General features: G+C 47.9%; 1 protein-coding gene across 7 annotated transcripts; it reads right to left on the bottom strand.

Annotated features, from left to right (window-relative positions):
* Positions 1-87: 87 nt before the first annotated feature.
* On the bottom strand, positions 88-22552 carry LOC100643689 (synaptogenesis protein syg-2). Of its 7 annotated transcripts, XM_020862992.2 has the most exons (13): positions 18295-18390; positions 10963-12164; positions 6297-6456; positions 4455-4666; positions 4270-4380; positions 3980-4195; positions 2782-3078; positions 2571-2701; positions 2347-2506; positions 1972-2274; positions 1263-1724; positions 962-1171; positions 88-823 (listed from the first exon to the last, which is right to left on the bottom strand). In XM_020862992.2, exons 2-13 carry the CDS (start codon positions 11147-11149, stop codon positions 780-782), a joined length of 2493 nt encoding a protein of 830 aa, XP_020718651.2. In that variant the 5' UTR covers positions 11150-12164; positions 18295-18390; the 3' UTR covers positions 88-779. The 7 variants fall into 7 exon arrangements, with proteins under 7 accessions (XP_020718651.2, XP_020718653.2, XP_020718654.2 ...); XM_020862994.2 differs by lacking the exons at positions 10963-12164; positions 18295-18390 and adding an exon at positions 21628-22552; XM_020862995.2 differs by lacking the exons at positions 10963-12164; positions 18295-18390 and adding an exon at positions 21747-22552.
* Positions 22553-22573: the final 21 nt, after the last annotated feature.

The following is a 22573-nucleotide window of genomic DNA, read 5'->3' as shown; positions in this document are numbered from 1 at the left end:
CATTTGGTCTAGAAACTATTTGTTCCGCTCCGAACTACGAACTCTGCGTCATGGTTGGGGAGAACATACATCGAATAGACACACGCCTGATATTACGTAAAAATTTATTTGGCCGTTTAATCGCTAATAATACAATCCAGCATTTTCGTACGCTATTTACATAATTAGATAAGCGTTTTCGATTTCTTCGAAATCTTGAGATATAATCTTTGAGGTTTCTTCGAAATCTCAAGATAAGATACGCTGAAATCGTTTCGCCGTAAACGCGAAGTTTTTCCGCTCATCTACGAGAAACGACAAGCTTCCGCTGAAGCATCGATTATCATAAAGACACGAGTCGATGAGTACCGTCGCGCAATTACCTATAATACTTTTATTTTTTGTTCATTTAGACGGAAGAAAATAAAAAGAAAAAGGGAAAAAGAAAGAAAAAAATATGGCACGTAAATTACAGCAAGAAATGCAATAAATAACGTTCTAAAGTTTGTCATCTAGCCGACGTTTTAAAAGATAGTTGCTCGAATACGATTGTAAAAAAAACAGGTACAGGAATTCTGGAAACAGTGTTAAATCACCGGAGGAAACTCACGATGCATCGTGTTGTTCTCTTCTTCTCTTATGCCTTAACGAATTACTATCCTAAATCCTAAGGAAAGAGGCACTTGTGCCCGACCGATATATACACAGCACGCCGCGAAAAGCGTACAAGTATAGTAAACAAGGATGGACATCTTGGTTTTACCTCTAACTGTACAAAATAAAAAGCAGCCTTTGGAAGATTAACCGTGTAGATCGATCTCGACTCTCTGTAGAAGATCCGGTTCTGTAAATATAAAAAGAAGCAAACGTTATCTCAGCTGGCATCGCAATTATATGGTTGCAAATAATTTTCAAAGATTCGAGCATTCGCGTGTTAACTTTTGCGAAATTTATGCTTTTCGAGAGTCGAAGAAAAGTCTACCGTTTCGATTTTCCTCGATGTACAAGCTCGTTCTTTGAGAACGTCTGCTGTCGCCCGAGTATCTGATCCTTGGCTCGATCCTTTGGGCGGAGACGTAGGTGGGGGTGGTAAAATCGTCCGGACCGTCTTTGAGCGTCGACGCGGTCCTTCTTCTGCAGATAGCCAACCCGATGATCACCCCGATACCGATCAGGATCAAAGCCACCGCACCTTCGATCCAAAATCTCGTTCGCTTTCACTCGTCCATGGACGCGTGTCGTGTGAAACACGTGAGTGTATAAATTTTCCTATATTCGATTACCTGTACCTGTCAAGGCGATCACGATGATCATATTTTCCGAGCTAGCCTCGGGAAGTGCCTTTTTCAGATCCTCCAGAAACAGGCCGTTTCTTTCGATCTTCCCGCCGATAACTTCAGCCACTCGTATATGCTCCAACAGCGCTGGCTCGCTCCTTCCTCTGTCGTTCACAGCGTACACGTATAACGTGTAATCGAAACCGGGTTCAAGACCGTGCAGCTGAAAGCTTGGCCTTGGATTTCTCTCTTGATATATCGCCGGTACGTCTCCCACCATTCCCTGGTCGCTTTGAGGCGCGTGGAGCGTCGGCGGATTCATCTGAACGACACCGAAGTTTCTCGGTATCCCTCGAACTTCCAGCAAAAAGTATTGCGGGGAACCACCATCGGCGCCGGGCACGCAATTCACTTGCAGCGAGGTGGTTTCATTGTGCAGAGAACAGTCGAACGGTGGCTGCGGTGGCTCTGCGAATCGTAACGCCCGTTACTTTACAGAGGAACGGTGACTCGACGTCATAGATAATTTGAAAACTTGGTCGATAAATCGAACGGCCGTGAAATCGCGCTATCGACGAAACACGTTGAACTTGGCTTCTTAAGGAAGCTTCGTCCCTTTACCGCGAAGCTATTTCAAATAAAAAGCGGAAGAGCACGCGAAAACATCGAAGTTTCGTGGAATTCGTTCTAGTTATCAATTTCCAAGAACACGTACTTCCGGGCACGATGTTGAATATACAAGGGGTCCTTTGTCTGCCGACGCTGTTGCTCGCCCAGCAAGCCAGAGTTCCAAAGTCGGTGTCGGTGGTAGGAGTGTACTCGAGAACGCTAACGAGCCCGTTATTCCGAGCTCTGGAGTTTGGCATCGGCAACACGTCACCGCGCGTTCCGTTGTACGTCCAAGAGAATCGCACCGCGTCTTTCGGAACAGCGTCGACTTCGCAGCGTAGCGACACCGTTTCATGGCGACCAGCCGTGACCTCGCGTCGCTCGTAACCTGCCCTGCATCTCGGCGCGTCTATCCGGCAGAACAATCTCCGTTGAGAAAATCGAAATCGCAGTAGTAGCAGCCGCGAAACCATGTACTTACATTTCATCTGAAGGAAAATCGGAGGGCTCCGACCTTCTCCCACGGAATTCACCGCTTCGCACGAATACTCGCCTGCATGAGCCAGAGTGAGTACCCTCAGCGTTAACGTGTTGGAGGCTATCAGCGTTCCACCGGTCACGTCGTGCTCCAATCGATCGTCCTGAAAGGGCCCGTGATTCGTACTCCCTCTTAGAACCGAGTAATCGCGCAAAAGCTCTTCCTACCTTGTGGTACCAAATGATTCGGGTCGGAGGTGGGTTACTCTCCACGTCGCACACCAGCTTCAGATCGTCCCCTTCTCTGAGAGTATCCAGGACGTAACCGGTGGCTAGATCGATGGAAACAACCGGTACGTCTAAAAGTCATAGAAGCTGTGTGTCATTTTGGGAAGATATACGTATCGTTTGATAAGATGGAAAAAGAGGGAAACCTTACAGGCAACGTCCAAGATCTCAGTTTCTTCGAGCACTCCGCCGGGAAATCTGGGATTTTCGGCTCTGCAGGTTAATCTCTTGCCATTGTCGTCTTTGCCAAGGACCAGAGCCAGCTTGCTGATCGTCGAATTGCTTCTCTGCGTAGTCGACACGTTGGGATCGCCTATCGTCTGCCCGCCTAGCCTCCAGATGATCCTGGCAGCGGGAGAACTTCCCCAGGTTTCACAGCGTGCCGCGAGCGGACGCCCGGCGTAGATTTGACTGTCGATCAGGACGATCTTTACGATCGCAGGCTTCACTGCGAAACGAATCGACGATTACGAATTTCGTTCGTGCGTATACTCGGTCGAGATAGCACGCCGCGAAGAAAACTCGTTCGCAACGCTGTTTCGCCTGCGTTCCTTTTCTCGCTCGATCGCTTCAGCCATTCTGCAAGGATCCGCGACCGCGTATAAAAAATTGCTAGGAGGACGAGTCCTATAGGCGGTTCGAGCCGTGGCGAAAATAACGGGTCGAGGGAGCCACATGCTCAACACTCGAACCGCGTATTTTTACTTTCAACGACAATTCCAAGAAATGCGACCGTCAAAGGAGTTAAGAAGAGGCCCGCGCGAAATCGTTGGAATTCATCTCGCTTCCGCCGCGGGTCACTAGCTCGGACTATATTTAAATTTCTTTCTTGTTCGTCGGCCGAGCCGCAGGACATTCGGATGAATAAGAGCGATATTTCTTGCCACGCAGGATGTCCGGCGCTTATGTTGCAACGTAGGAAGCCGTTGACGTGCGGTGCGGTTCGAGCATCGAACAGCCTCGATCTGGCTAGAAATTTGAACGGCTCGCGAGAAATACGAGCGGCTTACGTAATATTTAGAAGCCGTGCGCGCTCGTAGATACGCTTTTTCCTCGGAACGTCTTGGATCGTGCAAGATATCGACAGGGCGGACGCGAAAGGCGAACGCAAGGAGGAGAACGCGTGGACGGAACTAAATCGGACTAACTTGTCGCTTAAGCCGTCCACGATCGCTTTTAGCACGCGTTAAGATTCGAAGATGCGACCTTGTGGAGCGCGTTTATTCGTTCTATTTTATTCTTGCCAGATGTTAGGCTCGCGCGCCACTCGCGATTGCCCTTTTTGAACAGCGTCGTTTGTTTCGCCGTTGCCGAAGTCAGTCGACGAGAAAACACTACGCGATACTCACGGTAAACATCTAGAGGTACTTCGCGAACGATCGGAGAGGTCATCTGCTCCGACTGAGCCCTGCATTCGAGCTTCGTGCCCCACAACGATCTCGTCACCTCGTTGATGAAAAGACGGTTCACCGTGAATTTGCTCGGGGAACCAATAGAAATTGTGTCAACAACGGAGTCCAGTATCTTACCGTCCTTCCACCATACTACCGTAGGCTTTGGTCTTCCTAAGATAAATAAATAACACGATTAGAGCAACTGTGCAAGAACTGGATCGTCGGAAAAAAGTACAAGAGTTTACCCCCAGACACCTGACAGGTCAAGTCGAGATTGTAACCTTCCAAGAAGGGTCCAGCCACTCTTGTCACCTCTCGCCCCTGAGCATCGTATATCACAGGTCTGGATGGTTCTTCTGGAAAAAGGAGAAAAACGCGAACTCGTTACGCCTGTTACGATCAAACGTTCTACCCTTTGGACGATACTCACCAACGAGCGTGAGATTCACCCGAAAGTTTCTCGTCGGGGAATTGATAAAATCTACCCTACATCTGAAGATTCCTTGGTCCTTGAATGTGACCTTGGTAACTTTGAGCTTAGCTCGATGGCCATCACCGATCTGAAAGTAGGTCCTCTTGCCGAGATCATCGCTGACCGCCCAATGAACGGCGGAGGCGAGATCTTTGCCTCTTGCGTCCAGGCTGCGCAGAAAGACGAGCAACGTTTTTCGATCGTCAAACACAATTTGTTTCCTTTCGCAGCGGCATCAAGATCAAAGTAGCGAGGTTACCCGGTTACCCGGAGCATTCTGCCGATCAGCAGGTCGAAATTCTTGGCTCGACAATCGACGAGTCAACGATCGGGCGAGTTGACGTTTCCGGGTGTAAAAGGAGGTGGTAAACACCGGACCGTGGACCCCCCTTGGCCAGTTTTAGTGACTAACTCTAGCACGCGCATCTATTTACGGAGAAAAAAAGGATAGTTGGCTAGCGCGTAGTCAGCGAATTTAGATTCACCGCGAACGGTTGACCGTTACGCAATGTCGAGGAGGAAATCTCCGCGGCAACACGACGGAAAAAGAATCAATTCGCAGTCGATTTGCTGCAAATTGTGACGCCAATTGTAAACGTCTCGCTGTTCTCCAACTATTTCGTAGATGTACCAACTTCTTTCCCGCGCATTTCTTCCCTCGGATTTTCGTTTCTTCTTGTCGGTTACGCGCTACGCGCCTCGTGGGGAGCCGAAGGAAAAAAGAAACTGTGCCGAAGGGCACAGACCATTGGTACGAATAACCGAACTCGTAAAATCTCAAAGCCACCTGCTTTGCGTTCGTCTCGCTCGACGTCCCTCCTTTCCGGCGTATTTTTTTACGATCGCCCTTTCACGCGGAACAGACCCAGCCGCAAAAGGGATTTTCTTTTCTCTTCGAATCCACGCGTTTGTCCTTTCCCAGGAAAATTCTTTATGCCGTAATCTCGCGCTCGTACAACGATGCCCGGTTCGCGATTAATGGCTCGCCGACACTGAAACAGACCGTTCCATTTTACGGACAAACTTACAACTCCCGTTCATAAATAAACCATCCGGAATACACTGTTTACGTGTATTTGTCAGCACGAAATGACGATCCACCACTCTATTTCTGAAAGTTCGTTGGTATTAAGAAATTCCACCGGGCGATGCCAACCATCCTCGACGGTCTTTTGGTTTATTTACGTTACGCGATCTACCTCAATCCTACTTTCGGTCGAACGGTCAATCGCGACTCGTACAGCACGCGCCATCATTTTGATTAAACTGGTCGTTGGCTGTTGAGAGTCAACGAATAAGATAGTGGTGATAAGGATCGCGGCTTATTTCCAGGAACGACGGCAGAGTCCCGACTGCATAATAGAGCAAGACGGTACAGAGGAACCCTATTTCGGATGCTTGGCTTGAGATATTTCGAGATACGATGTCAGAACAATGGCATCTAGGAATATTAAGCGTGGTCGACAAGCGACCACGCGACTCGTGCACGAGCTTCTTCCTTCCTGATGGATTTTGCGTTAACGGTAAGTTGGCGAAACGGATGTCAAAGGAATGCGTATATCCGGTAAAATTCACGGTGAATCGATGGCTGTCGTTTGCCTTTACTCTGTCCGACTATCATACTTTTATCGTACATTTTGCACGACCAAAGCAGAAAAGGGAGAAGAAAAAAATGCATTTGTAAATTCGGTCCATCGTGTTACGACAAATAACATACACGGGATTAGGATACAGCAGCTTGCTTCGTCCTTTGTCCGGACGAGATAGAAGGAAAGGAATGGAATGGCGGGAGAACGTTACCTGTAAAGAGGTATCCCAGCGGTGTCTTTGAACCAAAGCACCATGTTCACGGAGTCGGTCGGTGTCGGTGGGGTGATGTCGCATGGTAATTCGACGTCTTTGCCCTCGCTGCCCCACACCAATCTGAGCGGCGCTGTAAGAGCGTGAGTCGTAGTGGAGCCTTAAAAAGAAACGCAGGAAAGAATATATAAGCATCGTTACTAAGATGTTAGTTTTCGAGGGAGATTCACGGGCTAACGAAAAGAGGCCGGAACCTCCCCTTTTCGTCGTATTCTCTGCTCGGTCGTTCGTTAAGGGTGACGCGATGCGACGAAGAAAGTGGCGCTAATGAAGCGATTCGCTGGCAGCCGAACTGTCGTCGCGCACGCTTCGTCGCGTCCCAGGCCACGGCACACCACCAACACAATACCCGCAAAACCCTATGACAATGCGATCCTTTTTGGCTCGCTATTGTGCTCATTACGCTACGAACTGGTCGTTTTTGCCTATTCTAGGAAACGAGCCACATGCTGGCGCACGCACTCGCGTTTCGATTAAAATAGGATTTAACCGAGTCAAGTTGGAATAAGAGACACGCCGGTAAATCTTACAAGCCGATGCCGTAGTTACAGGCAATTTCATAAGTAAGCGCGTCGTGCCGATGCTCCACTTTCTTAATCTCGCAATTATCCGTCGAGAACGCGACAAGGTTTCGATAGTCGACGATGGAAAATCGAGTCCAGCACGAGTGCGCGAACTAGAGATAGCGAGTGCCAAGAGAGAACGACCGAGTTATCAATGGCATACCGCGGTGTACATTAACACTGGTTCTCATATACGCACGTGCGCGTTCGTGTTATATCGTTTCTATTTTCTCCATTGGTGAAACTTGGTAACACCGCAACGATTCTAAGTTTAAATCGCGACCGATGTAAGCAGAAAATTACGGACGATGATGCATCGCTTCGATATCGAACAACCTGCGGGATGCTCGCGATATCGAGATAGAAGAATCGTTGACGTTTCAAGAGGGCTGACTGGAGGGGTTCACTTCCGCGCGGCCACCATTCTCTTCTTTCGCTCGACGACGCTTTCCATTTTCCATGCTGTATAGGTTTTTCGTGTTCGCACGGCGTAACACGACGCTGAAAGGCGAACGACCGAACCTAGTTTGTCTTCTCGACAGAGCGTTTCGTCGCCGCGTTCCGCTCGGCCAGGCTTCAATCTGTTCGTAAACCGGCGACACGCAAACGCGGTCTCGCTATTACGTAATTTGACGTGTTATTTCGATCGACCGACGTCGATATTCCATAGATCGAAATCAGAGACGAGCTAACAGATCGCGTTTCGCGGAACTACGGCGTTCAGAGAGCTTCCAAGGCTACTACTATCGTCCGAATGGAGCGTTTGTAATCAAGATTTTCAAACATCGACGCGATGTATATCCCTAATTTTGGTCGGAGAGCCGTGTGCCTGTGGTTCTTTTCCAAACAATCGTTTTCCGCTGGCGCATCGTTGCATCTCGGAATAGAATTCCGATATCCAAAGGAAATTGGTAACGATTCGAAGAAAAAATCTGTACGTTAAAGTGTACTGTTATGTAAATAATGTTCGGCCGAGGGGTAGCCCTGTTATTTTTGTATCACACTCGTTAGGAAACCGCGCTTCCGCCGGCTTGTCTATTTTCGTGATCCCTTCCTCAGATTTCTTTCTTTCAGATTTCTTTCTTCTTTTTTACCTGATTCGGTGTCCATCTTTCGCGAATCGAAACGGCGAGTATCTCGAGGCGGCCATTACAGTAATTTACGAGCGACGAACACGACGAGTGGAGTAACGCGGAGTCATGACTAAGCGAGGTTGGCACGAGGCTCCATGGCGTCGGGGACCTCTGCGCAACATGGAATTAATTTACGAGTTTTTATCGGCGTCTATCCGCGGCCCTCCGATCCGCTGCTCGTGCGGGCTCGCTACGCGATACCGTGCAATTTCCTGCCTTTTGTCCCGCTCGTACAACGTATTCGAGTCTTGTCCGCCGCGGCCGGTACTCGTGGCGGTCGCGGCGGAGTAGATCGATGGCATTCCATCGTTTGTCGGGCGTTTTCGTTCATAGCCTGGCTATATCTTCGCCGCTGGTCTCTAGTTCGATCGGCTTCTCATCGCTCGCACGCAAAACGCCGAATGTAGCGTTTTATTACATTCGTGTCACACTCGTGCGCGTTATCTCTTTCTAATCTACCCCGCTCGGTCACGCTTTAGTCAATTTCATTCTCGCATAATTCCGCATCCTCTTGCCAACACCTGTTGCTATCCTGCCCAGAAGAAGTTCGATTGCCCAATAAAATTCCAACTGTCACCACGTACGTTGCGCTTCGATCCGATGGGTATTTCGGTACTTTGGAAAAGACGACACCCTAATACCGCTATTCCGAGCTTATTGAAAATCAAAGTTCTCTTTCTATACGCGTAGACGGACGATTCTACGATTACGTCTGCGAAATAACCGTCGAAAGGAGGAAAGATATTTCTGCGAGTTTTGGGGATGGCGAAGGTCTAAAATCGATTACACGCATGAAATACGAACGACGCCAGGTTTCTGCCTATAGGTCGTAACCTTTGAAAAATGACAGGTACGGAGGCGGGTCCGGTTTGTGAGACGTTAAAAGACCGCGTTGGAGGTCTTCCGATGGCGAAATCAAGATATTTCATTGACGGCACCGTAATTATTTAACCGACTCCTCCCAGCGTTCGTCGGGTCGATTTGTACCTGTGGCAATACACGAATATGCGTAAGATTAAACTTGTACCGGTTTTCCAGTCGATTTTTTGGTGGTTGGTGGTCCTGTGTCGGCACTCTTTTGTAATGCGTCCGAGGGTTGCCATAGACGTAAAAGTCTGCCCGTTTGATCACTTTGTATGGTAATTTCATCAGCGCTACAAGCTCCGCGCCTCCCCAGCTCATCCGTTTTGTTATTCAAACTTGGCCCTGCGTTAAAGGCTTTTCGCGGCGCTCTGAAAATTTCGACGTGCAACCGATTCCCTTCTGCTTCGTTAAATTCTTTGAACTCGGCGTACGATCGCGCGGAGTGAATCGTGTCTCGAATTTACAGCCTCGTTGTTCGAACGATCGCGCGTCATGGTAAAATTTGTCCCGCAATTAGCGAGACGAAAAGAAAAGATGGAGAAGCGAAGCGGTGCGCGAAGAGCGGCTCGGAAGCTCGATGTGCTTTCGTTTCGCGGAAAGCGTTGCTTTTGCGGCGGCTCGTAAAACAAACATGTAAAGATCGCCGCGATACCTACAGGGGCGATGATGGATCACCGAAGAGGCAGGTCTTTCATTTACGTTTTCTTCCGCAAATATTTTCATTCGAACGTAGAAATCATCGACGGATTTGTTATTCGCCGCAAGGACAATACCTATATATCTTTAAGCCAGGCCGGAATTTGAAACACGTCGGAAGGTCCTCCCCGAATTCCTTCGAACTTTGAGTCCTCTCTGGTCGTCCGAGTCTGTCCCGTCTGTGCTCGGTTAAAAGCTATAAACGACGCTCGCGAGGACGCATTCCTTCTTGCACGAGGCACTCTAATACCGCTCGATGTTCGCGTGTTCCCTGATGCATCCTGATTTCTCGCGATTCACCATCGCGTTCCGCTCTTTTCATAAATTTCGGAAGTTAGCCGCGGCGCTCCGAAGAGCTTTCCGTGACGGATGAAGCGAGGGATCAAAATGAAGCGGCGCCTTTTTACGGCGCCAAAAATAAATCGCGCAAATTCTTTTGCTTTGGTAGCAGGCGTGCTGTTTGCCCAAAATATCCGCCGGTAAGTTCACCGGGACCCGCTTCTTACTTTCCGATCGAAGCATCGATGACGAAACGTTGCCCCTGTTCTCTCTTCCCTCTTCGTTTCTTCTCTTTCGAGGCATGTCACGTTTTTTCAAATTTCTGCTGATGATACCTCTGTCAGCCTCAACTGTCTTCGTAAATTAAAGCAATAGAGAAGTCCAGTATCATCGTACGGGAGACGGTCTATTTCTATCGGGTTGCTATATCGTCTAACGCTGCCTCGAATATACAACGAGTTTTGCTTAAGAACGTAATTCGAAATTTTGTATCGTTCGCACACGTGCTTGTTCTTTTTCTATACTCGAACATACCTACACAAGGGGAAGCCATTGGGCGATCGAAGGTGGACAAAATACCTGCCAAGGGGGAAAAACAGCAAACAACGTCGATGACGTTGCTTCTTTTATTTCGAAGCGAGTGTATCGAGAGTCGAAAAGATGCCAAAAATTTGGTGGTTGTGCCGCGAGCGTACGAGTTTATTCGAATTCTTCCGGTTGTTCTCGACAGGCTGGAGTGTCCAAACTTTTAACTTATTTAAAATCGTGTCGAGGTCAGAGCGTTCGTTCGGTTGAAAATAAGTCCAGAACCGCTTAGCGGTACATACCGCTTTTCTGCCGATCGATTACCCCGCAGTTCGAGCAAATACGAATCAAAGCAGTCGTATACATTTACGAGAACCTCGCAAAACGTTAATTCGTTCGTTCGTTAGAAATATTCCTATTGTGAAACGCGTTAACGCGGTGAATGCAAATGGAAACGGAGTCACCTCGGGTTTCAAGACGAAGCACTTAGTAACATGCCTGTTTGTTTGTAATATGAAAGTGAGCATCCGGAAAGATGCAACGTACCTTTGTTCGAGAATTCGGGCGAATTCTCGGTAGCTGCGTCTGCCCGACGTGCTCGAAGTAGTATCAGCAAACTTGTCAGAAACACGTGTCCGGACGTGCGCCGCATCTCGAACCGGTAACCGAGAATCAGGTGTTCGAGTTGACGCGCGACCCACCAGCCACGTCCGGTCAACACCTCTCGAGACATCCGATTGCGCACGATCCAGTTGTTTCCGTGTATCGTCGGTAGCTGAATCAACGACGATCTCTCACGCGATAATTCGAGCCGCGATTACACGACGTCACTGTTCTCTCGATCGATCGGAACCGAACCGACGACACGGAATACATTCTCGACAGCATTCGGTCGCCGCGATGATCGATCTATCGACGATCGATTTGTCGTCATATCAAAGGAGCAATCCGTTTAATAAGTAACCGTGTCACAAAAATTCCGACCGTTCGTCGAATCGTCGTCGCGTCTTATCGGAATGTTTCGAATCTCTCTAAGGGACAATCTCGAATTGATTCTTTGAAAGAAAGACGCGGCGGAAGAAGCTGCAACGGTCGAAGTCGTCGCGCGAAGATCCTTTTCTACGAACTTCCTTTCGTGCGGCGCCCCTTCTCTCTTCTCGGTTGGTCCTTTTTCCGATAGACGCAAGGCGCTGTGGTCACACGTGCTCGTTATTAGTCGGAACACGTCGTCGTGCCGAACCGAAATCTTTTGATTAACAAAACGAGCCGACGTTTTTTCGCATTTGACCGACACTCGGCTCCCTCTTTGTCCCTTTTCGGACGAATCGTTCCTTTCTCCTACGCTCCTATCCTTTAAATTCCTTTCGCTTTGTCAAATTTTTTGTCGCCAGCTCGATGCGAGTGTCGTTCGTTGCGCGTTTCAGCTTCTCGATTCTCCGCGCCGAGCTCTTCCTGCGTCCTTCCGCAACGCCCCCGTAAGATTTCAACTTTGATCTCGACTGCGAAACAGCCCGCAACTCTCCTTTTTCTTCCTGATGCCTCTCTTCCTTCCTTCGAGTTTCACGCTCGTTATTCTTGGGCGGCTACCACTTTTTCCCGCGTTGCGCGGTTTTAAATTAGACCCACGATCAGGTGGCTCGATTCGTATTTTATTCTTCTCGTTGCATTTCGTGCTCCGGTCTCAAGCGTGCCTCGATACAGCTGGCGTCTGAGGCGGCTGAACTCGCTTCGATTATTATTGCTCTCCGCTGTCGTGGAATAATAACAACGCGCTGCAGATAAAGTCGAATAGCGTAGTAATAGTCGTACGTTCGATACGTTAACCGTATCTCGCGGAGAATGTCAATGAATTGTTGCATGCACTTGGATGTTGTTGTCTATAGCGTGGAGCCAAGCTACGTGGAGATAACGCGCGTCGACGAGAGGTATGCGAATCTGGCGGAACGCGAATACCGTCGAGACAAAACGAACGATACAAAAGATCGGCAAACGGAACGAGAAGAAAAAGAATATACGCGTAGCGCGCGTGTTCGCTGGTGGAAACGAAAGAAGAAACCAGCAGCGGGGCTCGCCAACCGTTTGAGATCGTCGTCGTCGGCAGCGACTGCCACGGAACTAAAACCAAAACCGACGACACGCGTGTAGTTACCCCCACTCGTGCACCCTCCTCGTGCGGCACACGTCCATTTAACCCGGCCCCGAGGACACGCAGTTCAGCACGCACACGCGCTCGTTTAGCCACGGCCCACTCCGCTTTTCTAATGCACACGCATCTTAACGCGCGTGAACCACGTTGCACCAAGATGCACCGCGACGCATTTGTGCTAATGACGCGCGCAAAATTCACTCGGTGCCGTTCGTTTGCGCCAGCTGAAAACCCCGTTTTCTCCGTAGCCGTAACCCTACCGTTTTCACGCTTTTTGCATCGTTAATAATCGCGGGTTCGTTACGTTCGAGAATCGTCCAACAAGATTTCCACGATAGTTACGGAACCTCGTTGTACGGAATCATGCGTTTGCGTTATTTGCTTCGTTTTCATCGACCAGTGCAAGTAGTAACCGATTGCTAAAGATTTATTTCAAGTTTAGCTATTTCACGATAAATATCTGTCTTCGCGGAAATACACGCGGTACATAGAGCCGCGAGACAAAGTACGTGTACATTTTCTTAGATGCGTAGGGTAGAAAGGTTGGAAACGCATGCGTTCCACTTCGCCGCGTGTCTCTCTCTCTCTCTCTCTCTCTTTTCCTCTCCCTCTCTCGCTTTCTCTCTCTGACTTGTTGACATGGACGGAAAAGGGACGGGACCAAGTTTGCCTCGGTGGAATAAACGCGGGGTGAATTTCTGGCGTATCATCGTGCAGACGATTACGCGAACGTAGGGGGGCTGGATATGCTGCAGCGTGTTCATCGAGGGTGGAGTCGTCGGCCGAACCGAAGGGTCAGGAATGCCCGCTGAAGGGATAAACTCGTCGCACGAATGGATGCGCGTTCTGTTTGATGGATTGCACGAACGATCCGGCTCGTCCACCCGATCCATTCGTCGTTTCTATTAATTTTTCTTCCTACTTTCTTTCCGTTTCGTTTATTGATTCTGTGAAAATACATACTTGCGCCTCGGTATGGGTCGGATGAGAAAACAAACACCGATGGAGAACCGTGTCTTCTCTAGCCGCGGAGTTGAAGAAACACGCGTTTAACGCGCGAATTAAACGCGAAGGTCGAACGAACGGTGTTTGTAATTTACAAAATCGATGCGTAGGTGGCACCTTTGTGTCCACGTGTATTTACGTTCGGCTTTCTTTTCATAATGAAAACGCCAGGGCCTTGGATGAGAGAGGCCAAGCCGTTACTGTAGCCGGGTAGAGAGAGGCATTATACGCAGGGTGTTTCTAATGTCGCCGCACGGTTCGCAGCGAATCTATTTTCGGAATCCTCGCGTTTCCCTCGCGTCGGATACCTACACCCTCTCTTTTTCACCGAGGTCGACCACACGCACCCACGTGAATGTACGAATTGGGAATTGAGGACCGCGGATTGCTCGCAAAAACACGGACCGGCCTTTGAGATCGTTGTCGTGAGCAAGAAAGTGGACAAAACGGGAGAGGAGCAGGCTCGTTTCCTCAAGCTGGATGTAAAATCTGTTGGAGATCGTATGTCGATTCGATTGGTCGCTCGAACGTCGAATCCTAGTAGGATGGTCGCGTTTATTTGCCAGCGAGAATCTCGTCAAACTTTATCCACTCGGTTAGGTACAATTGAACACGGTCGCTGTATGCTCGAGTGCTCTGCCGGCCACTCGAAACTTTTGCCGGCCAGTCTGTATTTATTCTTTACCCAAGCGCCGCTTTTGCCTCTCTAAACTAAACAATTCCACCACTTTGTTGCTATTTCCCTTTTTTTATCACTCATTTCGAGTGTCGTCGCGCCGTACGAACAGCTCCCTTTTATACGCTGCTAATAGACATAGGAGGCGGCTCGTTCGTAATTCGATTCGATTCGATTTACTGGGAGGGCGCGATTCAATTAGCAACGGCACGGCGCCGCGTTCCAAAAGCGATCTCTTCGATACAGCAACGTGTAAAAAGGTCGAGTCACGTGCTTCTTATCTCACGAGTCCGGTGACGAGGTTTCGAGTCGCGTGTCCGATTCGATTCGTATTTCGAACAAAATTTTCCAGCTACGTATGTGTTCGTCGAACGCGTTCGTCGTAACTACCGTTAAACCAGACCCTTCGTCATCCAGCGTCGAATACGAGTAAATGGCTGTGTGTGCAGAGCACATTAATCGGCCCCCTTTCCCTCCGATCGCGTATCTCGATTTCGGCGAGACGAGTGCGGTTGAGAAAAGCCAGATCGATATCTAGCGTATCCCTCGTGTGGATAAAGTACGTCAGGCTCGGCACTCGCGGACCACAAATAACAGAGTTATAGAAGAGACGTAATTGTCGAGAATTGGCGCGAAATTTATGAGAGCCCGTAGGTGGTCCTTGAACGAGCCACTGCTCTCTTACGCGTCCATCGTCTCGATCGAGTCGATCCAAATTATCACTAAAACCGTTTACGCTCGTCATCGCACGCATACAGGATACGCATGCCACGGCTTAAATAGCCGTTTAGATAAATCCTGCGTCCTGTCAGCCGAGTGTCATAACACGTTTCCACCGTCGACTCGTTGAATGCAACAATGCGATCTTCTATATATTTTAATCAACATCAGCCATCTTTAATCGTCTCTAACCATTGGCTTCATAGGGACGCGTAATCGACGGGAATCGTTGATTTTCTACGAGAGATAAATAGATCGTATGCGGGTCAGGAATATGATATTTCCGGTGGAACGTCTCGTCTCGAGTCGTTGAGAATTAAGATTTCGGACGCCTTCGTCTCGTCCGTGTCCTCGGACGCGCGTTTACCAACCTTCGAGCTAATTTTGATCGACCTCTTCGATTTCGAAAATCAGTATACATTTCGTGCTTGCATTTTGCAACTGTCGCTAGCCCGGTTTTGCGCTCGATTCGACTGCATCCTACGACGAGATCATGCGATACTTTTAACGGACGCGAATCGTATGAAACACCGTTGTTGGTCAGCTCGGGCACGTGTCCGTTTGCAGGTAAACAGTTCCACGTATCAGTGACTCATTGAAACGTACATTTACGTGTTACGGTGGTGTCTGGAAAGCACACTACACGGGACAAACCACGATGACTAACGAGAATCGAAAGCGGTCGATATCAATCTGAATGCGGCATTACGGAACGTCACGCGGCTCGCTTTCTGCCCATTAATATTTATGTATAATCATTCCTGTAGCTTTCCGCCGAATCGCATTATCCGAGTAACAATATCTCGCCTAGATTCTCATTGCATCGAACGATGTTGGGACGGGTGGCGGCGTTTTCCAACGTTCGCCGGTGAGAATTCGTAAAACTCTTTAAAATATTAGGTTCCACGGTACATCCGAGATATAGTTGGCGCGTAGGGTGTGATCGATGCCGAATCACGGAAAATAGTCTGTCGTTATGCCTGTTACGCGTCTCGACACAGCGTCGGGACAGTTGGGGCGCACCCTAATCGCGGACCACCCTTCTATCGTTTCCACGAGGAGGACCCCATGGTTGACTCGATCGAGTCTTCGGAAGTAAGATCCATCGGTGGTTCCAACGACTCGTGCGGGAGGATGAGTCACGCTTGCCCTATCGTGACATAGCTGTATTATTTTTATGGTGTTTTCGCGTGGCCACCATGATTCACGAGGCCAGAGGCTTTTCCAGCACCCTTCGAGCGCCATATCCGCCACAATTATCCCCCTCTTCGATGACCGAGTTATATACGACTCTCTCTCGCGAATGAATCGTGCAAACTCCCAGAACGATAGCCCATATGGAATCGTATAGTCCGTCGCTGCTAATTATTCTAGCCAGTGTGTGCGGTTTCGTTTAATAGGAAACATTTGTTAATACCGGAGGGAGTTCTCGCTTCCTAGAGCGCAGCGAGCTCGTACATTTTCAAGGGCATAGCCTCTAACTAGCTCTTTGTCCAAGGACAAATTATTTCCATTCTAGAAACACAGCTCGAAATCCGTTTTCGTTGACTTCTGAAAGCGTCCATTTCTATTATAATATGTACGTAGTACGTACATATCTTGGTTTTCAAAGGTTTCGCGAACAGGATCGCGTACATTCCCGTTTTTGGTTTCTACGTAGGGAACAAGAATTATTTACTAAACAAATACAAATTACAGTCTAATACGCCGCCTCTGTGCGCCAGGGACGTCGTTTAATGGAGAAATCGATTCTAGTTTCTAGTGCAGGAAACCAGCGTAGTATTCCCGGGGGTGTAAACAAAAGACAAGAGCGTATCACGATAACTCGACGACAACCATGGAACAAAAGCCAAGTTACGTCGTCGCTGTTTTAATCGATTTGTCGCAGAAAGAAACGAAGCGGCACCGCTTTAGCTGAGCCCTAATGCGTCGATAAATCTGGAAATGCTGGTGCACGTCCATCGGATTCACGCGTTTGTTTCGGCCGTGAACACGTGTGCGCGCACGCACGTGTCTCGATTCCGTCAGATTTCTCGTAGGCGCCGGGCTTTTTTCTTCGCGTTTAGCAACCGTCTCTTTTTTCCTTTCTGTCGAAATTCGAAAAACTTCGTAGGCAAACGGCGTTGTAAACAGACAGCGGGACGATATCATCGAGAAAAGGCTAGGAGAAAGCTAATTCACCGGATGCCAGAGAAATTCCTGACCGGCAAAAAATTGGACCTGTACCATGGGAGAATTGAATTTCAATGGAGACAGCGGCAATGGTTAGCGACAGCGTGCAGGAAATCTTCGCCTCGCGAGAATTAAAATGCACTTTAACGAGGTCGCGTTGGCACATCGACGTCGACGAATTTTCGACGTCGTGTCGCCGCATTGAAAAAGAAAATTCGCGAGAACTCGTGGATTCCTCTTGAATGGAAATGGAATAATTTCAGTAGGATCGTTACGTATGCGCGCGGTCAACGATCGTCGCTGGTGCGCCTGTGGAGAGCGTCTAACGTCAACTAAAATTATTACGGAACGATTATGCGCAGCGAAATAGGAGGGAAAAATGACGCGCGAAACGAAGACAGGAAAAAAGGAAGGAACGAGAGAAAGAAACAAAGCACGACGAGAACGAGGGAGAGGAGATTAAACGAAGATGCCGTTAATGTTGTTCTCTTCGTCGAACCTTCTGGCGCCAAGAATTCAACGTTGTCGAATTCTTGGAGTTTTTCGGAGAGATATTGGCATTCTTCTCGCGTTCTAGTTACGTGTCTCGTCACTGTGACTAAATTGGACTTATAGCAAAGGAATTTATTATTTTTCCCATGGTTAAAAGAGTCACGATAGCTTTCAGAAACGTCTCTTCGAAACGGAATCGACGTGTTTACTTGAGAAAATTTCGCTATTGTGTCACGGACATTTGCGTCAAACGACACACTCGTCCAGGCAGATAAGCGAAACGAGTTTAGGGTCTCACTAGCGACGATACTAAACGAAATGTTATGTAATTCTCGCGCGCGAGGCCGGATGAAGGAAGGAAAGGCAGCGAAAGCGCCCAGTCGATTGTGACTCGCTTCCCTCAGCCAACGTCTTGAGCGCGAACGAACGAGCTAAAGAGGGGGACTCGAAGAGACTAAAAGGAGCGGGTTGAGATCTAAGAGAAGCTGAGCGGAGGAACGTCGCGATTTTATACCAGCTTGGACAAAACATTTGCCAGCGAGCTCGCCAAAATAGAGGCATGCACCTGTCCCGTTAGAAAACGAAGATTTCTCTCTTCGTATCTCTTCGCCTCCATCTCTATCCTCGTCCCCTCTTTGCTCGTCTTTCTTTTCCTTTGCTTCTCTACCTTCAACGCGCAGCATTTGTTCGTTTTCCCTCGGCCTTGCTCGCTTCGATCGTTTTTCCTCTAGTCGCCTCTGCACCGCGATATTTCTCCCTTTTTCTTCTCCATTTTTTCCTACCCCTTCCTTTCCCTTCTTTTCCCTCCCCTTCCCCACTCTTCTCGAGGATTCTCTCTTCGTTCTCACGACCGTTTTCTTCTACACGCCCGTCTTGTATCTCCCGCGAGCGACATCTCCTTTCCCCTTTCTCGCGTCGTTTCTTGTTGCTCGTGCTCGCCATAACGCTATTTCCGTCAGGCCACAGTGAAAACGTCGTAAGTCACTTAATGCTAGCTGGACATCGAGCTTCGGGTATCAAAGGCTACGGTTTTAACGAGCAGAAAGAACACCGGCTCGATGTATGAAAACGATAACGAATCTTTAACCTTATTACACCGGTTACAGCGCCACGAAACTTCCAGCGTACGGTGTATTAGCACGCGTGTGTACGTGTAACGTGCAGATATAATATGTACATATTAGCTTCGACCGATTACCAGCGTAGATTCTCTTCTCTTCTTCTCGACGACCTGACCATTTAGCGACGGAATCACGTAGAGTAATCGCTGCGAGCGACGTAGTTATCGCAATTGTTTCATCGATCGTAGGACGAAAAACGCTGCGAACAATTTTTCGCGAAACGCACCTTTTAACTTTATTCATCGCACACGGACGTAGCGTTCGCGACACGCGATTACGAACGCTTTATTGTAACGCGCGCAATTAGACGATCTAAAATTCTTGGATGTATTCTGCTCGCTTTAATCCAGAAGAGACGGACGCGTAGCTGCAACTTGGCCGGACCGGTTCATGAAACAGTCCTCTAATTGTTCACGAACTTCGCGCTTATTATAGGGTCTCGCGTTTCAAAGGAAAAACTTCGCCTAAAATGAGATTCACGCGAGTGACGAGCCAGTTTCGGTCTCTGTAATACAATTGGACGAAAAGTCAGAACGGAAAAAAGGGGTTTGGTTTCGAACATGGCCTTCGTTCTTTCTAGTCGAAAAGAAATTCTTTCTCACCGAGCCGAGACAAGCTAATAATATAATAAGCTTTTGTTTGACAGAAAACACTCCGGTCACGTTAAAAACATTCTCCCGTCGAGCGTCCTATGGGAATGGGACCTTTCGTCTTTGTCCCTTTTTCCATGCAACGATACGTTTCAACGATAGGCTGTCTTTCTTCGACGAGTTATCGTCGTGTCAGCGAACGGTATCAGTCAAAACACAGTATGTGTCACGTGGCAGCGATCCTCGTCCATCGTGACATGGGAAATTCTTTCGAATTCAAGGACCGATTCCATCGAAGGGAGAGAAGAAGGAAAACAAGACCGGGTCGTTTTTCTTCCCCCGTTGAATTCGAACGTAGAGATCCTCGTCGAAGCTTAAACTCCTCGTAAAATATCTTCATGTCGCTAAAATTTGAATCGCTCATAGGTTAATATGCGGAGCATCTAGGTCGGCTTCCCTAGATCGTGGCGCCGTTCCTGGAAGCAGTTGGTTTTGCGGTAAGGTCTCACGCGCGAAGGTCGCAACACCGGAGTTTCATCTCATAACGTTTCGCATCTTGACTATCTCTCTCTCTCTCTCTCTCTCTTTATCTATCTATCTATCTCTATCTCTGTCTTTTTGCAGATGCATTTCTAATTTGTCAGGCAAAAAAGCTCTCACCTCCGTTCGAACGTGGCATAGAACTTTAGACGCTAAGAGAATAACGAAGAGTTAGCGATCGTGATGCAAAATACGAGGGGATCGCAGAATACATCGGTATCCAAATATAAACGACTAAACGGTTCGGTCTACGAGCCGTCTGGTTATTTATCCCGCTTTCCCGAGATTATCCAGGGAACCCTTGACAAAGATTGTTCCGTTTGTTTCGTAGGGCCGTGATTCGGAATGAAGACAGCCACTCGTTTTTATTTTCACGAACACGCTTACAACATCCGAATCTTGTTTGTTTCTTTCGACACGCCAACGTACGTTATCCTCAATTTTGTTGATGAAATCGCGATCAGACGACGTCTTATTGCTTGATTGGCGTTACGAGATATCGTCGAGAGGATGGAAAGGCAGACCTTGGCGCGACGTTTATCTAAGCATGAAAAAGCAGAACAGGAAGAAGCAGCGTGGGGACTCGTCGAAGCAGCGTGTTAACGTTTCTATGAAGCTATTTAATTACCAACGCTGTTGACGAGTCAAATAGCGGCGTCCATTACGAAAGCATTTTCCAACGACGATATAATTCGCGTTACTCCGTTTAACAAGTACGAAGGGAATATACTTTACTCACGATGCAGGGACACGTAAGATATTGGCTCTGAAAGAGGTTCAGATGGTCGCAATACCATTTACGCGAGTGCCGGCACGTAGTTGAGACCACGAAAGGTAAGGTTACTTATAAATACATCCTGTTCAAAAATAGATCTCGGACTGGCGCAACTGCAAACCGCGAATCGTTCAAAACGCTGCCGGATATTCGGACAGTTTGGTGGAAACGTTCCCTTTGACGAAAGGAATCATCCATCGCAGCAGCCAGGCCGTCGTCGATGATCGTCGTACTTTGATCGATTTTCAAAATTGCTCGGTGCAAGATGTGCCATCGTCGAGGTGTATCCAAACGTCGTCGACTTCGATCCGGTCGTTCGCATTCGTTCGAATCGCTATTTTCTCGAGGAGTTTCGTCGTATAAGCTTGCCGGGTCTACGGGCATTGTCTTTTTATAGGTAAATGCTTTAATGTCGGTAACGTTCGTCAGAGGGTTGGTAAAAAGCTTTTAGAGCTGAGAATTTTTTCTTTCCGACAGCCACTCGTACCCACGCGTCCCAGATACCTTTCTCGTGCCGGATGCAGGTTTTCAACTCCGTAACATGCACCGTTATAAATCAAAAACGCCCGCCGCTGGTTCGTTTTCCTTCTAAGGATAAAAAGAAGAGCGAAGAGGGCGGGCGAAATTAACGGACATGTAATTAGTTGACAGAAAATCGTTCGAGGATGGTTGAAAATGATACTCGCTATGAGATGATCTTTTCATGATTTTATTCCGTACCGATACAGATACCTCGTAATAGTCGTGCTACCGTGAATTAAAATGGAGTTAATCGCATTTATCGAATAATGTGCAATTCCTGTTGTCGAAGTAGGTGCGACCAATGTGAATAAAGTTTGATATTTCGCTCGACGATGGAATCTCGAGTGGCATCTCGCGAAAGAAAATCGTGTAACCGAAACGACTCGTACTTGTGTTTCTGTATTGGCAGTAGATAAAACAGATCGATTTATACTTTGTAAGAAATGTCTCACCATATCTTCGTATTTTGACGGCTCGTCGAAATGACAACTAAATGTGTAAATCCAAAGGTATTCAGGCAGCATGCGTACGAGAGAAGTTTTCACGACTGCAGGAAACGTTACCAACATACCGTAACGGAATCGTTGCCTATCGTCGGTGAATCATACGGCAGAGGTTCTAATTTCCGACGTTTTTCTCGTTCATCGAACACTACAGGCACAATTTCGTTTCTGTCATGTGGCCTTTGGCGTCAAACAGTGTCGTATTTATGCAAGTTAGCACTATGCGACTCATTGAACTGCAATGGAAGCGATATCGTATCGGCGACCGCGATTAAAAAATGTACACTTTTGCGATTACTATGTTTGTCTATGCGTCAATTTGTTCGTGCCTCTTCCGACCAATTCGTAAAGTCCACGATGACCGATCGAATTTTCGACTGTTCTTCGCTCCTCCGGAAACGTTTATCTTCTTCCTTACTCACGTACAGATGTTTCCAGACGATCAAAGTTTCACGGAAAACTAAGACGTAGCTACTTAGCTGATAAAAGCGAGCTCTAGTCCCTTGCACGAAGTTCTAATTAGTCAAAATGAGATAATTGCCTTTGCAGAAGTTATAAGAGGAAAAAGAGATCTTACAATAACCAATTGCACGTTATTCGATTTCTTTTATCCTTTGCCACACGAACGTAGAGAAAAGCAAGTTGTTCGACCGTATTGCAAAGATCCAGTTCTTTCACTCGCACTTTTAACAATTTTTATATTCGATTGGTCCATTGTTGGATGAATATATTCACGCGAGCGATGTGTTACGACGATCGATTTGTAATAATCGAACGTTAAAATTTTTCCAAATGCTTTAACTCGTAAAGAATAACTTCTCAGCCTGAGGCTTACTTGTCCGATATGGATTTCCGAGCTCATAAGTTTCGAGGACTGCTGACGCGATGATTTCAT

Source organism: Bombus terrestris, chromosome 5 (genome assembly GCF_910591885.1).
Source record: "Bombus terrestris chromosome 5, iyBomTerr1.2, whole genome shotgun sequence".
In the NCBI taxonomy this organism is placed as follows: domain Eukaryota; kingdom Metazoa; phylum Arthropoda; class Insecta; order Hymenoptera; family Apidae; genus Bombus; species Bombus terrestris.
Note: the sequence above shows the minus strand (reverse complement) of the source record. Positions and strands in the feature narration are given on the sequence as shown.

Coding starts and splice junctions, on each gene's coding strand:
- LOC100643689 (XM_020862992.2), bottom strand. CDS start 11,149: ATGTCTCGAGAGGTGTTGACCGGACGTGGCTGGTGGGTCGCGCGTCAA. Junction 2,275..2,346: donor GATTTTCCTTCAGATGAAAT/GTAAGTACATGG, acceptor TCTGCCGGATAG/ACGCGCCGAGATGCAGGGCA. Junction 1,725..1,971: donor ATTCAACATCGTGCCCGGAA/GTACGTGTTCTT, acceptor TACGATTCGCAG/AGCCACCGCAGCCACCGTTC.